Here is a 17,500-nt window from a genome sequence, read left to right as displayed (position 1 = left end):
CTGTGTTGTATATGTAGTGAGACAGAGAGATGTGTAATGTCCCTGAAGGTAACGTTTCCTCTCTCCTGTCATGGTGTCATAAGTCCTGTGTTGTATATGTAGTGAGACAGACACATGTGTAATGTCCCTGAAGGTAACTTTTCCTCTCTCTCCTGTCATGGTGTCATCAGTCCTGTGTTGTATATGTAGTGAGACAGAGACATGTGTAATGTTCCTGAAGGTAACGTTTCCTCTCTCTCCTGTCATGGTGTCATCAGTCCTGTGTTGTATATGAAGTGAGATAGAGAAATACAATAATATAAAATCTAATGGAAACTTCCCGTTGGTGTTCTGTGGAGGGACCCAGTGTGATGCTGCCTTCAGGGTCGGCCTACAAAAGTACATCATCCCTGCTGCGCTCTATAGAGACATCAGTATGAAATATCTTTCATCAGAACCCTTTAGAAGTTCCTCATCGTTACTTTAAAGTTAAAACGGAAGAAAGTTTGTCTGCACAGATATCAGGTGTAATAATGTGACGTGTGCAGGCGTTTCTGTTATTCTGTCCGCTCTGTGGCAGCTGATCATGTGACAGTGATGTCACTACAATGAGAGACTATGTCAGTCGCTGGTGTGTGCGATGCTGCGTTGCCGTGACACCCAGAGGAGACAAAAGAGCGGTTGTGGTCTCCTCCCCCCTCCCTCCCCACCCGTGCCATCTCATACACAGATAAACACACACACACACACACACACACACACACACACACACACACACACACCGATAAACACACCTCCCTGCAGTGTTTCGTGGTGGAGATGTCACCTTCACTATTCAGTAAAAAGCTGCGTCTTCGTGCTCTGCTGCACTTTTCACACGCTGATGGAGGAAATGGAAAGCTCTTCTTCTTCCCCCTCACAGCACCACTGACTTCCTGTAGCAGCTTTTCAAACTAACGGTCAGAACTAGACCTACAGACTGACAGCTTCTCAGGTAGGACACACACGACTTGAGACAGCTGCAACAAGACGAGGGAAAGTTTCGCTGTAGAAATAAATGTAGTTTGTTTAGTTTGATAATAAGCTCGATATCTGTGGGAAATATTAACATGAGGAGCTGGAAACTTCAAGAGGAATGTAAAGTCCAATGTGGTAGCAACACGCTCAGAACATCAAGAACGTGTTGTTCGTTTTGGAAAGTTTAACGTCATCATGATGTGTTCAAATGTAATCTTGTAAAATGTAGTTTTTGGAGAGAAACTTATTCAAGTTGTCTGAAGATGTTTCACATATAAAACAGATATTAGATGAACTCTGACTCGTGTCCGAACGTAATAAAGTGTGTGTTGCAGTACGTGAGGGTTTATGCTTTTACCGCGGTATCGATTCAGTATTTAGAATCGTGGAATCGTTCTCTGGGTTTTTACAACACCACCAGGCATTTATGTTTCTGAAAGGACGCCCCCCCCCCTCCCCGCTGTGACAGGGACACTTAATCTAAATGAAAAGGTGGAATACAGCACGGTGCCTTCAGTGTCTCATACTAAACAACAACCTCAGAACTGTAAAACAAATCAAACTGCGACTTTTTAAATACGTACAGTTTAGTTTGTTCTTCGTGTTTTCTACGTTTCAACCACAATCTGATTTTCTGTCATCATCAACCCGACGTCCCGATCACATGGAAGTTAACTATCTTATGCAAAATAGGAAAGTTATTTATCGGAAACTCCCATTTACATGTTTTTAATGAACTTCTTGTAGTATGATTATTTTAGGAACATAACTGGTATTACATCAACACGTTTAAAAAGAGGGTCAAAGCAGCAGACGTGACTTGAATAATGGAGGTTTCTATATTTGTTGTGACTTTAACGAGGCTGCACCTGGACAGTCACAGCGTTCACACGCCGCCGTCATCAGTAACGTCCTTTACAGAGAAACGCTGTTGTTTTAAAGATGGTGCTGAAGCAAATGAAGGTTTCACAAACGGAAGAGTTTTCTTTGGGGGAACCACCGCTGCGGTTGAGCGCAGGTTTCAGCAGCTGTTATTATTTATAACGGCAACATTGGAGTTGAGAACAACTTCCTGTCGGGCGACTCGCTTCCTTTTCTACGACGACTGAAGCTGAAGAACGTTTTCAAAGCTTAAAGCTGTAGTTTAAAAACAACTACCTGCCTAAACTTTGTTATTAACTCAAATACTTATTACTTACTTATTAATACATGAACATTTCTGTTTAGTGTCTGACAGTTAGTAGAAGATAAGACGACTTTATCGTCACGCCAGCGCAGAACATTTGTCTTTGTTTCATAAATAATAATAAAGACAATAGACTGAACAAAAGAAGAATAAACATAATAATGAAATAATAAACGCACTTCATGAATCATATATGTGCAGAAGTACCTTAAAAAGTTCATTTATAATCTAAGAATAAAACTTGAATTTTGGTATTAAAATGTCAGAAATCAATCTTTCAAAAGTCCTAAATGCTCCGACATGTAGAAGTTTATGAATTAATTTCTCTGACGTTGCAATTATTAAAACCTCAAAATAATTCATTTACAAATCAATTTTTGTGCCTTTAAAAAAAGTCTTAAATATGACTTTCCATAAAACTATAAACAAAACTCTTTATTGTTGTATTATCTCGTATCATTAATGTAAATGTGTGTACATTTACAATTCACATGTGATCAGATGTTTATATGTAGTGAATGTTAAAGGTAATAAACTTATACAAATCTGCAAAATAAACCTTATATTAGATATATGTTTTATATTTAGAAAGATTCAGCCGACTCGTCTCTTTGCTGAAAAAGAAGTGTGTGTGTGTGTGTGTGTGTGTGTGTGTGTGTGTGGTTGTGTGGTTTCCATTGTTGCTCCATTAGAAAAGGGAAGTGATTGTGATGAGATCGGCTGTTTCAGCTGAACTTGGTGTTCTCATGTTTTGCCTCGACTCTGACGGTGAACTGTATTTGTGTGTGTTATAGTTCTTTACACCAACTGTGTGTTAGTTTGAGACGAGAAGTGAAACCTCCTGATTTATTAACCTTTCACATAATTTTCTGTCTTTAAACTTTGGGTGATATAGAAACTGAACTTTCTTCTCGCGTTGAACTCAGCTGGATGTGAATATCACTAAAGATGTGAGATACATGGATCTATAAAAACACGGACACGGGTGATCCACCCTGGTCTGCTTGGGCTTGAGCTCTAAAGGTTGTGCATAGAGAAGCTAACGCTAACCGTTCCATGTAAGTGGATGGAAAATGCTAAAACGATTTGTTGAATAAAAACAGATTTCGGCGGCTGCACTAGTTTGTTTCTAACCAAGTCGTGAACATTTGGTTGAAAGGTTTTAATGATCTGAAAGGGAGCTATCAATCAAGCGTTGTCTGACCACGCCCCCACAGTCATGAGAAATGTGCTGAGCTGTTTTCGAGCGACGTTTTCTAATAGTGACAAACTTTTATCTTCTCAGATCGTATGTGTTTATAGTAAGTCCTGTTTGCAGAGGCCTTCAGTAATCTGAATACTTCTTCCACCACTGACGAGACTGATGTGCATAACGAGGCTCACTGCACGATAACAATATAATAATATATTAATATATATATATAACAGTTTCTGAACATGTGGCACATCGAGTGTGTATCGTCTGTGTTCACTCTCAGCCTTTTCTTTCCTTCCATAAGATGAAACGTGTCCACATCACATGAACTACTTGTTGTTAAATATTCCACCATGCTCATGCAACACTGTAGGATGTTTATATATATATATTATTATAATGTATTATATGTGTAGATGTTTAAATCTGTCTCAGAAGCTTTAAATGTACAACTGAAGAACGTTTGTGTTGTTAAAGCGATAACGCTGCTGTGTCACCAGGAAGTCATCGATCAACAGGAAACAGGCTGCCAGTCTTCTTCCTGTTTGCCTGCTGACCTTTGACCCCCCCCCTTGTTCGTTCCACTTTCTATTCTGTGTCTCGCTCACTTTCCCCCGTGATGATGGGTGGATCGTCCCCCCGCTGGAAAAAGTAACTGGTTCATAGGAAGGAAACGTTTGAACATATCAGCAGCAAGTGTTTTTATTATCCAGTGAAATCCACACAGCACCGGTTCACCAGCGGAGCTCGTTAACCCAACGTGTTCCTGACAGATTTATTTTATAGGAAAACTCTGAAGCCAGACTTGATGCAGCTGATTCCGTCTCCGTCTTTTAGTGACATTACATCGTCAGTGTCTTCATCCGCTCTGTGTGTTGACATCCAGCCTCCTTGTAGAGCGCCAGTTCCTCTAGTGGCCAAACATGGAACTACAACTTCCACGCCAGTCATGTGACGCCATGGGGCCATGCAAATACTTCCTCCTGTTGACTTACAGAAGATCTGAGTAATTTTATACTCCAGTTCATGCTCCACTGAGTAACTCAGGACGAACGTGGCTCCTGCGTGCGTCCACGCTCCTGCACAGTCTCTGCTCGTCTTTATTCTCCTTGTTCTTAGAAATGCATTAATCTAAAAGCTTGTTCTATATTATATATTATATTAGTTTTTATTTATTTGAATGCCAATGTAATGCTGTTAAATGTGCCTTTTTATCACAAAGAAATCCGACTAGCAGACGACAGGTTGTGGATGATGAGCTTTAAAAGTTTGCCATAGAAAAGCTAATGCTAACCGCACCATGTAAGTGAATGGAAAATGCTAAAGGATTAGCGACACCCTCCGAGAGGAATAGTTAAATAAACAAAGTGGTTTAACCTCGTTGGTTATTTAGTTAGTGAAGCTTTCTAACCAAACAGTCTATTTGATAGTTTCATTATTCAAAGGTTTTAGTGATTAGTAAATACATAATGATTGAACTTCTCACAGAGTCTCTGGTTGAGTCACCTGTGCAGGTGTAACAGGATGACTCCTGTTTACATTTAGTGTTTCAAGCTGGATGTGTGTGAGCTGCAGGGATTTACCCATGATGCAGCAGTGGCACTCTGTACTGGAAGTGTAGAGATTAGTGTGAAGTAAATACGGCGACGATACATCAAGGACTTCCACGGTAAACCCTCCGCACGCCGCTCACTCCCCGCCATGGTGTTAATCCAGGAGGCCGTGGATTGAACAATATCTGACACTTCTGCACAACATTTGAATGTTTTTCAGTTTAAATTCAACAAGATGGCGTGAGCTCTCTGATTCATTCAGTCACGTCCCCGCTCTGCCTGTCAGTCGGGTTATTCCCCTCCAGCTTCTGTCAACATTCTTTAGAGAGAAGAAGAAAGAGGATGGAGGGTGAGAGAGGGCAACGGACATTTAATGTTACATAAGAGTGCTTTCAGCGTCTCGCAGCATCACTGCACACATGCTATTTATAACAAACTGCTCAGTACACACACACACACAAACACACACACACACACACACACACACACCACCCGTCTGTGTCTTATCTATCGCTGTGATTTATCTCTTCAATTCAAAATGATCTTTTTTACCTGTAAATATTATAAGTGTGTGTATGTGGGGTGTGTGTCATGAATCTGAAATCAGTTTTTTAAACTTGAATGTTCAAATCAAATCAATTTATTTATAGAGCCCAATATCACAAATTATACATTTGTCTCAGTGTTTACAGACTGTACAGGATACAACACCCTCTGTCCTTAGACCCTCTGTCCTTAGACCCTCTGTCTTTAGACCCTCTGTCCTTAGACCCTCTGTCTTTAGACCCTCTGTCCTTAGACCCTCTGTCCTTAGACCCTCTGTCCTTAGACCCTCTGTCCTTAGACCCTCTGTCTTTAGACCCTCTGTCCTTAGACCCTCTGTCCTCAGACCCTCTGTCCTTAGACCCTCTGTCTTTAGACCCTCTGTCCTTAGACCCTCTGTCTTTAGACCCTCTGTCCTTAGACCCTCTGTCCTTAGACCCTCTGTCCTTAGACCCTCTGTCTTTAGACCCTCTGTCCTTAGACCCTCTGTCCTCAGACCCTCTGTCCTTAGACCCTCTGTCCTTAGACCCTCTGTCCTTAGACCCTCTGTCTTTAGACCCTCTGTCCTTAGACCCTCTGTCCTTAGACCCTCTGTCCTTAGACCCTCTGTCCTTAGACCCTCTGTCCTTAGACCCTCTGTCCTCAGACCCTCTGTCCTCAGACCCTCTGTCCTTAGACCCTCTGTCCTTAGACCCTCTGTCTTTAGACCCTCTGTCCTTAGACCCTCTGTCCTTAGACCCTCTGTCCTCAGACCCTCTGTCCTCAGACCCTCTGTCCTTAGACCCTCTGTCTTTAGACCCTCTGTCCTTAGACCCTCTGTCCTTAGACCCTCTGTCCTCAGACCCCTCTGTCCTTAGACCCTCTGTCCTTAGACCCTCTGTCCTTAGACCCTCTGTCCTCAGACCCTCTGTCCTCAGACCCTCTGTCCTTAGACCCTCTGTCTTTAGACCCTCTGTCCTTAGACCCTCTGTCCTTAGACCCTCTGTCCTCAGACCCTCTGTCCTTAGACCCTCTGTCCTTAGACCCTCTGTCCTTAGACCCTCTGTCTTTAGACCCTCTGTCCTTAGACCCTCTGTCTTTAGACCCTCTGTCCTTAGACCCTCTGTCCTTAGACCCTCTGTCCTTAGACCCTCTGTCCTCAGACCCTCTGTCCTCAGACCCTCTGTCCTTAGACCCTCTGTCTTTAGACCCTCTGTCCTTAGACCCTCTGTCCTCAGACCCTCTGTCCTTAGACCCTCTGTCCTTACACCCTCTGTCCTTAGACCCTCTGTCTTTAGACCTCTGTCCTCAGACCCTCTGTCCTCAGACCCAGATATTTGAATATTGATGCTGTCTCTGTCTCTCTCTCTCTCTCTCTCTCTGTCTCTCTGTCTCTCTCTCTCTCTCTGTCTCTCTCTCTCTCTCTGTCTCTCTCTCTCTCTCTCTCTCTCTCTCTCTCTTCTCTCTGTCTCTGTCTCTCTCTCTGTCCTCTGTCCTCTGTCTCTCTCTCTCTCTCTCTCTGTCTCTGTCTCTGTCTCTCTCTCTGTCTCTCTCTCTCTCCTCTCTCTCTCTTCTCTCTCTCTTCTCTCTCTCTGTCTCTCTCTCTGTCTCTCTCTCTGTCTCTCTCTCTCTCTTCTCTCTCTCTCTCTCTCTCTCTCTCTTCCTCTCTCTTCTCTCTCTCTTCTCTCTCTCTCTCTCTCTCTCTCTCTCTCTCTCTCTCTCTCTCTCTCTTCTCTCTCTCTCTCTCTCTCTCTCTCTCTCTCTCTCTCTCTCTCTCTCTCTCTCTCTCTCTCTCTCTCTCTCTCTCTCTCTCTCTCTCTCTCTCTCTCTCTCTCTGTCTCTCTCTCTGTCTCTCTCTCTCTCTCTCTGCAGTGGAGGACAGACAGGCGGCATGACGGAGGAGAAATGTCCCCAGCTGGTGGACTACTTTGTAGTGGCAGGTCTCGACCCTGCGGGACCCTGGAGGCCCCTGGACGAGGATGGCAAAACCTCCTCCTCCACCTCCTCCTCTTCCTCCAGCCGAGCGGTGGAGTCGGTGACGGACCTGGCGGTGATCGCCCGCGGCCTCGGGGAGGAGGTGCCGGAGGGCTTCACCTGCATCGAGAAGACGCTGGGCGGACACTCCGCCGAGCTGAGCGCCGGCCTCATCAACAACCCTCACCTGTACCTGTGCTACCGCCGGGGGCGAGACAAACCGCCCATACTGGACCTCGGGTGAGACGCACCGACTCTCTCTGGTTCTGAACTTTGCTCTCTGACTTCACACTCGAGAGCCGTAAAGGTTTTAAACCTTTAAGCTTCAGCCAGCACCACGGTTACAGTTACGTGAATAAACATTTCATTTAAAATATTCAAACATTTAAAATCTATTCAACAACAAAATCCATTTTAAAGGTATGTGTGACAATATCACAATTTAATGTAATTTAATTAATTGCAATTAATTTCCACTGTTATTATTTTTATTTATTATTTAAGTTCAATAAATGCACGATGTTTCAAAAGTCGTTTTATATGATGATCATATAATCATAATGATCATAATGTTACGTTGTGCAGCCCGACCACACCCCTGCAGAAAGTAGAGCCTCAGTGTCTGATGATCACATGATGTGATGAAGGGATGAATAATCCGCCTGTCGTGTCCGAGGAGGAAACATTTTATATTCAAAGCTAACAGTTAAAACATTTCTTGTTCATGTTCCCTCCTCTTCTGTCTCTTCTGTGGCAGCGAAGATAAACTAAAGGAATTTATCATTAATATTAAAGTCACACACACACACACACACACTTACTGTAAATAACATCAGTTCTGCTGTCAGACACAACCAGGTCCAGTGATGTGATGCATATTAAAGTTATATAACACGGAGGATTATGTAACGCAGTGGCGTGTTGTCTCACACACACACTCTCTCTATTGTCTCCTTCATGTTTAACTGTTTAATTACTCTGGATTACGCTTGTGTTGGAGGATAATGAGACGAATCCTTTGACGTTAGATCAGATTATCTGAGCTCACCAGGTGAAGTCAGATTATATATACAGGATTCGATCAGTCGGGATGATCAGCAGTGTCAGAGATCCTCCTGAAGTCACGTTTAACTTCTTCTAGACAAATGTTTTATTTAGAAAAAGGAATCATGTTTAATCTTTATTTAAATAAATGAATCTTGAGTTTTGTTACATCCTCTATCACAGGGGGGGGGGACCTTTTTCATGTCAAGGGCCATTTTCTTTTTACAACATCCTTCGAGGGCCGTACTAATTCTTGAACTCATAACCTCTGCACGTTGTCTTTAAGAGCAGCTCGTTCATTTCATTCTGTATCTTTGTTTTATTATAAATCCTTTATTAGTCCCACAGCGGGGACATTTATCTCGTCACAGCAGAAGAACATGAAGTAAAAAGGCAGAACACAATAATTAAATAGAATAATAATATAAGTACAAGTGATATAAATAAAGTGAGTATTGCACATGGCAGTGATAACTGCACAGCAGTGGTGGAACAGTGTGTTCTTGGTGGGGGGGTCTACCGCTCTATCTCTCCATGTTTGTATGTTCCGCTCTGCAGAGAGCTGCTTGTTGGGCCGAACTCCACGAAGAGCGTTAACTTTCTCCAAACACTCGTCCTCTCAGCTCGTGCAGTTTGAGATGTCTCGTGTTTCACCGCAAGCGCGTCCGCACAAACTCGACTCACTGGCCTTTAACTTCCTCAAAGAAATAATCGTTCGTCCATTTCTCCTGGAAAGTGAAAAATTGAAGTTTATTGACATGCCCACGCGATGACACGTTCCGCTCGTGTTGTGTTCATGGACCCTGACATTGGCCAGTCAATCGGCCGTTTAAAAAATTGCCGTTTTTTTCTCTAGTGTATTATTTTTGCGTGAGTTTTACGAATTACCTCGAGGTCTGGATCAAATGGTCTCGCGGGCCGTATACGGCCCGGAGGCCTGAGGTTCCCCACCCCTGCTCTAATGCCTCCCAACTAAACTCCCGTCGCAGGATCGTTTGCGCTTCAGCTCATAAACTTCGTCTTCAGCTCCGTGTTGGATTCAACGAACCGATCGGTTCTGCACATCGGTCACCGGACAAGAGGGAAGAGAGCCGTCTCACTGCTATCTCCGTCCTCTGTGTGTGTTCTTCACCGTTTCTACATTTATTATCCTGACGTGGAATATTACCTGCCCAGTAAGTGAGTAGAGAAGAACTCCCATGATGCACTGCTGCTGCACCAAACTCCAGCTTCTACTGTTTTAGTGAAACCTCAGAGCTCACCTCGGTCAACTTCACTGTCTTTTTAAAGGCTGTATTTATTTTTAAAGCTAAAGAGAAGATACTGACATCATATGAAACTGGAAAGCCTTCGACCGTGTCATGTCGTGCTAGCTTGTCGCGATGAACGCTAAATAAATCTCCAAAGTTAGGCTCAAATTTGGCGATGGAGAAACGGGCATTGCCATGTTCGCAGGGGTCCCTTGATCTCTCAACATATCTGAATGAAAAGGTGTTCTATGAAATGAATCTTCAGAGTCTCAGCTTTCAGATGATGAACACAACTTGAATGTGGCGTTTACAGTTGACCTGCTGTCTCCCCCTAAAGACAACCGGCCGCCTAAAAAGACAGAATTGCGTATGTGGGTCACCAGGGTTACGAGACCCCCAGTGGCAGAACATATTGTTTTTGAACATCTGTGAAGTAATGACGTGTCCCTGCAGGGTTCTGTATGAGGGGAAGGAGCAGCTGAAGCAGAGCTGGTACGTCATCGAGACGACGCCCTACAGCCGCTCGGCCAGCCTGAGCTCCGGCGGCGCCCCGACGGCTCACCGGGTGTTCCTGACATACCGGCGGGCTCTGGACTCGCAGGGCCTCCACACACTGGGCGTCACCGATATCGCCCTGCTGCTGCCCAGCAAAGGAGAGGTCGCCCCGCACACCTTCTGCCGCGTCGACAAGAACCTCAACACCGGCATGGTGAGCACCGCGGCGCGTGTGTGGCTTTGTTTGTTGTCGGGAGATAAGATGTAATTGTTGGTCGCTGTACTCTAATGACAAAGATGGTGAAGTTAGTATTTAAAGTGTTAGAGCGCAGAGATGAGTGTGAATTAAACTCAACACTAAGGAGGACGGAAGCTTCCAGAATCAAAAATAAGTAAATGATAAAATAAATGAATGCCATTTAATGTTTCAAAAATAAATGTGGCATAAATTACTTTTTTATTTATTTACCCTTTTTAAAAAATATTTATTTACTTTTCTCTTTTATTTAAATACATGTGTTTTTTTAACATACCATTTTTTTTCTCTTATGCATTTATTTATATACTTTTCCTTAATTCATTATTATTATTATTATTATTATTATTAATTTATTAATTTTAAATGTATTTGTAAATTTATTCAGTCCTTTTAGGTATTTTTTTATTTTTTTGGCAGCTTCCGTCCTCCATACAAACTTCCTGAAGGTATTTCACAATAAAAGTCTTTCAGGGATTCAAGACTCAAATTAAAATTAATAAAAGGGAATAAAAACAAATCTTCATCTTCATCAAACATCTCGCAGGCTTGTTAACACTGTGACATTTACATAAATGTTTGATTCATGTGTTTAGAAATAAAGAAAATAACAATTTAACATATTTAAGAATTTATTTTAGACTTTTTATATTAAGAACTCTGCTTGTGAAATATAAATGTTCTTTAAAAATGGTGGCCCCTGCAGAGGAGTGTCTCACAGCTGTGTGTTGTTTGTCCCTAGTGGGGTCCGGCTCTGTACGTCTGCTACAAGCGAGCTGTGGCCAAAGCCAACGCGCTGCTGTACAAAGCCAGTGAGTATCTTCTCCTGCAGCGCCGCCACGAAAACACCAAAGAAATAAAACTGTGTTTTTCAACTTCGATCCGTTTAAATCTGAAATGTGTACCACAGAGATGGTCAGGTCAGCAGCGAGGTGAATCTACGCCCTGTGCTCGGACAGGAAGGATACACGTGTGACTTTGTCCGGTTTTCAAAATAAAGCCAAAAGAAATGTCTTTGTCATTTAAAGATAAAATACATTTAAGATGAGATCTGTGACACGCAGACAACAATCATTGTTACATTTAGTCTTTTAAAAGCACTAATGGAGCTGTGACTTTATAATATTCAAGTTTCTTTCTCATAAATTTGTGATTTTGTTTCTGGATTTCTTGAAACAAATCTCCCCCCCCCCGCTCCGTGAAGACTGTGTGTGAAGACCTACGATGGCGTAAAGGAGCCATCGTAGGGATTGTTTTATTTTATTAAGTACAATTTAAAACAATGACAGGGACTTAGCATCTTAAAGTATGAAGTATATGAGCGTGTTGAAGTGGACTGACGTGTGCGTCTGCAGATCTGATCAGCCGCTACCCGCAGGAGGACCTGGAGGCGTTTCCTCTGCCGGAGTCGGTGCCGGTCTTCTGTCTGCCGATGGGCGTCACCGTGGAGAGCTGGCCTCTGAACACCAAGTACCAGCTGCCCGTCTTCTCCACCTTCGTCCTCACCTCCGCCTCCGGAGACAAGGTCACATACACACACACACACACACAGACACAGACACAGACACAGACACACACAGACACACACACACACACACACACAGACACTAATAAGTACTGGCGGTCCTGGCGGTACACAGTGTCTCGTTGGCTCATCACACTTCTGTAACTTCGCTCCTGCAGGTTTACGGAGCAGCCATCCAGTTCTACGAGTCGTTCTCCAGGGAGCTGCTGTCGGAGCGGCAGAGCGTGAGGCTCGGGCTGCTCAGCGTCGTCGACCGGCGGCCGATCACCAACCGCAGCCTGCAGGTGAAGAAGAGCATCTGCGTCCTCTCACAGTGGCCCTTCTTCACCGTCTTCCAGAAGTTCCTCACTTTCGTCTACAGATACTCCATCTCCGGTCCCCACGTGCTGCCGCTCGAAAAGTCAGTGCTCAGATGAATGACTTGTTTATGGGGGGAAGTGACGCCTTACAATGAACTGAAGGACACTTTGTGTGGACCTTTAATGTGGAAAAGATGAGAACAGACCTTTGGATTGTGCCTGCAGCAAATGTGGGTCCTGATTTAAATATTTTTAATTATATATTATTCAGTGGATTTTCTATTTTACGTTATGCTTTGTATGTATTTTATATTTCCTATTAATCCAGTTTTATCCCACATTATTTATGGCACACTTCCTGTTTCTTCTTCTATGAAAGGTTCTTCACTGTATTATTACATCTTTTGAGAGGACGTGATGATTAAATATGAATCACTTTGTTATTTGACATCATATTGAATAATTTGGTTGATTCTCTCTCTGCAGACACGTCTCCAGCTTCATGCACAACGTCCCGTTTCCTTCCCCTCAGCGTCCTCGCATCCTCGTTCAGGTACACACTCGACCGTCTGGGACGTCTCGTCCTCGTCAGGAAAAATAATATGCGACTTTCAAAGTCTGCGCACGAAAACTGCGCTTGAGTTTTCATCAAACGGCTTCCCAACATCTGTTTATCTGACGTGACAGGTTTTATAATCCAGGTTCAGAGGAAGCGACACAAACCTTTACTTCCTCTGACTTTAATCTTTCACTTCCTCCTTCAACAGGAAGTAGGCGGTGATCTGGTCGCAACATGAACTTGGTAATGTCATCCAATCAGAAGCGTCCATTAATTGACAACATTTGTTATGACTCTTCAAATGAAACAATAATTCCCTGATGGTCGGGTTCAGACGTGAGTTCTCTGCGCTGCCTGCAGGCGGACGATATTTTCCAAGTGTTTCCTGCTTGGACCTGAAATTCCTTAAATTTTAAAGAGAGATTTTGGTGGACATTAATGTTAGTTAGAACAATGTTTTACTCAAAGACTTTACAACAACTGGATCCATCAGTGAACAGGAGACGATTCACTCGAATCCACTGTTTTTAAAGAGAAATCATTTATTTATAATGATCAGTGAGGTCGTACTTCTCTAAAGTCACCTTCAGTAGAAGCAAACAGGAAGTAGCAGCTGGAAGCTACACGTGTGTACGCTTTATTTAGAATATTTTACCACTTCACCTTTCTGCCAGACAGGAACTGAAGCCGTTATCTCTCTTCAAAGACACCAGACTCCATTGATAAAAACAGTCATTTTACCTGCAGAAACAGGAGCTGCTGGTGTAACGCTGCTTCTATCAGGTACTTAGTTTGTGTCTTTGAGGGACTTTGTTGTTTTAAAGGGTTCGTTCAGATTCACTAAAGTCACACAACAACACAAACTAACCAACAGATGGAGCCAGCGTTACACCAGCAGCTCCCGTGTTCTACGAGGTTAAATTAGTGTTTTTTTTAATGGAGTCTGGATGAATTATAAAAACCTCATACAACCCCTCTGCAAAACATCCAAACTCTCCCTGTGAACGTTGACCTTCTTCCCTTTACTACCCGAGTGGTTCACGTGTTTCATTTATATTCACCTTCCGGGAATAAAGTTTCTGAGTAAAATATTCTCATAACTGAAGAATCTAAACCTAAACTATGAAAACAAGTTCCAAATGAAATAATAAATAACTTCTCGGATCACTAAGAAGCCAAAACATGTTTGTGTGTTTTCTGTTTTAACACTGAGTTTATGTTGCAGCTCTCTCCGTACGACAACCTGGTGCTCTGCCAGCCGGTGTCCTCGCCTCTGCCGCTCAGGTCAGTTTACTGCTACACAGGAAGTACACAGGAAGTACAGGAAGTACACAGGAAGTACACAGGAAGTACTCAAGAAGTACACAAGAAGTACTCAAGTCCATAATAATCATTTTTAAATGCTTTTATCCAAGGAATTTCACAATAAAAGCATGTCTCCACTTGAACAAGAGTTAGATCTAATCTATAATTGACATTTATGTGTAAATGGATATTTTTGATTTGTGTGCTGTTTTTAATTTTGTATTATTTGTAAAGTAAAAACTTTTATGTAAAATATATAGATTTAAAAGTGAGCTCACGACTTTATTCACCCCCAATATCTTTTTATTAATTTTTGCTTTATTTTTATTCCTATTTAAAAATAATTGATAATAAAAAATAATAGTTAGTTCCATTTGGATTTCTGTATTTTTAGTTATGTTTATTTCTCAGTATCGTATCAATTCTTAATTTTAAATAAAAAGAATTTGCACACTTTATTTTATTGTTATGATAGGAGTCAAAATTACCATTTTTATTATTATATTTAACTTGTAATTACATTGTGTGTGTGTGTGTGTGTGTGTGTGTGTGTGTGTGTGTGTGTGTGTGTGTGTGTGTGTGTGTGTGTGTGTGTGTGTGTCAGTGGTGCGAGCTTCCTGAAGCTGCTTCAGAACCTCGGTCCAGAAAACGCGTGCACGCTGCTGCTCGCCGTCCTCACCGAACACAAACTGCTGCTGCACTCGCTCCGCCCCGACGTCCTCACCTCTGTCAGCGAAGCCCTCGTCTCTGTAAGACACACACACACACACACACACACACACACACACTCACACACACACACTCACACACTCAAGTGGTACAAGTAAAAGAAGTGTAACCACAGTGTGTAGAAGCACTGAACTCTGAAAGCACTGAAATACAATCTTTTTATTGTTTTTCTTTAATGTATGAGTATATATATATATATATATATATATATATTTAAATGTTATTGTATTTTATATCATTATGCTGTATATGTCTTAATAACAATAAACTTCTTGACTCTTTTATTCTCTACTTTAAAAATCCTGCATTTAACATTTTACTTGTAAAAGTACAGAATTATAATCATCAAAATATACTTAAGGTACCAAAAGTAAAAGTACTCACTAGGCAGAATAATAAATATTATATTATTGGATTATTGAGTCAGTAATGTGTTGAGCTCATTTTAATGACTTTATATACTGTTGGATAGTTTAATTCATAACAATGCATTGTGTTTATATTTTATATTGTTTATGAGTAATAGGAATCTGCAAAGTAACTAAAGGTCTCGTATAAATGTTCGTAAAAAGTACAAAATGTAGCAAAGAACTAAGTAATAAATAAAGAAATAAAATATTTATTTTATATATAATTATAAAACAATATATATAATTATTGTTAGTCTTAAATGCTAAAACGTGAAGTTTTATAAATGTCTTTTTTTTAAGTAATTAAATCTGGAGAGCGTAAAAAAATGAAATCTGTAGAAACCCTGAAGTGTCTTAAAATGGAAATACTCAAGTAAAGTACTTCTGTTACTTTATTCTGGTACTTTAATCTGGTGTTTTAATCTGGTACCTTAATCTGGTACCTTAATCTGGTACTTTAATCTGGTACTTCTGGTACTTTAATCTGGTACATTATTCTGGTACTTTATTCTGGTACTTTATTCTCATACTTTATTCTGGTACTTTAATCTGGTACTTTATTCTGGTACTTTATTCTCATACTTTAATCTGGTACTTTATTCTCATACTTTAATCTGGTACTTTATTCTCATACTTTAATCTGGTACTTTATTCTCATACTTTAATCTGGTGCTTTATTCTGGTACTTTAATCTGGTGCTTTAATCTGGTACTTTATTCTCATACTTTATTCTGGTACTTTATTCTGGTACTTTAATCTGGTACTTTATTCTCATACTTTAATCTGGTACTTTAATCTGGTACTTTATTCTCATACTTTATTCTGGTACTTTATTCTGGTACTTTATTCTGGTACTTTAATCTGGTACTTTAATCTGGTACTTTATTCTCATACTTTAATCTGGTACTTTATTCTCATACTTTAATCTGGTGCTTTATTCTGGTACTTTAATCTGGTGCTTTAATCTGGTACTTTATTCTCGTACTTTAATCTGGTACTTTATTCTGGTACTTTAATCTGGTACTTTATTCTCATACTTTAATCTGGTACTTTATTCTCATACTTTATTCTGGTACTTTAATCTGGTACTTTATTCTGGTACTTTATTCTCATACTTTAATCTGGTACTTTATTCTCATACTTTAATCTGGTGCTTTAATCTGGTACTTTATTCTCATACTTTAATCTGGTACTTGAGTACCACGCTGGCTGTATTTGGTACGAGCTGTATATTTCTCTCTCCAGATGAGTTTCCCGCTGCGCTGGATCTGTCCCTACATCCCTCTGTGTCCGCTACAGATGGCCGACGTGCTGCTGGCGCCGATGCCCTTCATCGTGGGCGTCCACTCCAGCTACTTCGACCTGTACGACCCCCCCACTGACGTGGTGTGTGTCGACCTGGACACCAACACCATCTTCCAGTGAGTCTGTAACCGAGTTTAACTGCAGGACTCGGGTTAACGTACTGATCCCTCTTTGGAAGAGAATTTAGATGTAATAAATTGTATTCTTGGTGCATGATGGATAAATATACAATTAAAGGTCATTCATGTTCAAATAAATTATTATGTATTTGTAAGGAGAAGTGTGCGTTTGATTCTTAAGTATTGTTTGATTTATACTTTAGTGTTTTGTTGGTCTTTATTAAAACTTGATGTAATTATTATCACGAGCAGTTTCGAGCTCCCGTCACTGCAACATAAAAGTCCTGCAGCTTTATGGAAACAGCAGTCGGGACTAAAACATTTGTTCTGTTTCAGTTCTGATGCCATAAATCATAAAAGTAGAACAAATGCAAGTTGAATGTATTTGATCATTTATTTTACAAGAATTAGAAAAATGAATCTGTTTATAGAACATTTTTATCTACACGTGTTACCAATGTTTGCTCTACATATTGAGCTATTTTATACCAGCTCCTCTGTGCTCGGTGTGAACAGCTGTTCACTGTCACGTGACTGTTGGTCTCAGCTGCGTCAATAACGGCTTCACAGTTAAATTATAAATAATTCAATTTAATTAAATTAAAATAATAATAATATAATAATATCACTTGGTTATTTTTACGAAGTGTTCGTCACACATGATGTGTTTACGGACCGTTGGAAATTTGATAATCGGACGATAATTTCAGTTTTCACAGTTTATCCTGTTAAATGGTTTAATTTTGCAGATTTCTTAAAGAAAACCTGCCGGCGGGTG

At 41.2% G+C, this 17,500-nt stretch overlaps 1 protein-coding gene across 4 annotated transcripts in view; it reads left to right on the top strand.

Moving 5' to 3' along the window:
* Positions 1–17,500, top strand: part of dennd4b (DENN/MADD domain containing 4B) — a 60,358-nt gene that overhangs the window by 15,555 nt on the left and 27,303 nt on the right. For 3 of the 4 annotated variants that reach the window (XM_029450975.1, XM_029450977.1, XM_029450978.1), the window contains exons 2-10: positions 7,325–7,666; positions 10,174–10,429; positions 11,214–11,283; positions 11,827–11,996; positions 12,155–12,396; positions 12,782–12,848; positions 14,080–14,138; positions 14,764–14,908; positions 16,544–16,719. In XM_029450975.1, the coding sequence (XP_029306835.1) occupies positions 7,344–7,666; positions 10,174–10,429; positions 11,214–11,283; positions 11,827–11,996; positions 12,155–12,396; positions 12,782–12,848; positions 14,080–14,138; positions 14,764–14,908; positions 16,544–16,719 (1,508 nt within the window). In that variant the 5' untranslated portion in view covers positions 7,325–7,343. Of the gene's footprint in view, positions 1–312; positions 974–7,324; positions 7,667–10,173; positions 10,430–11,213; positions 11,284–11,826; positions 11,997–12,154; positions 12,397–12,781; positions 12,849–14,079; positions 14,139–14,763; positions 14,909–16,543; positions 16,720–17,500 lie in introns of those variants that run through there. The other variant, XM_029450976.1, reaches the window with a different exon arrangement.

This window comes from Cottoperca gobio, chromosome 16, assembly GCF_900634415.1.
Source record: "Cottoperca gobio chromosome 16, fCotGob3.1, whole genome shotgun sequence".
Classification (NCBI taxonomy): domain Eukaryota; kingdom Metazoa; phylum Chordata; class Actinopteri; order Perciformes; family Bovichtidae; genus Cottoperca; species Cottoperca gobio.
Note: the sequence above shows the minus strand (reverse complement) of the source record. Positions and strands in the feature narration are given on the sequence as shown.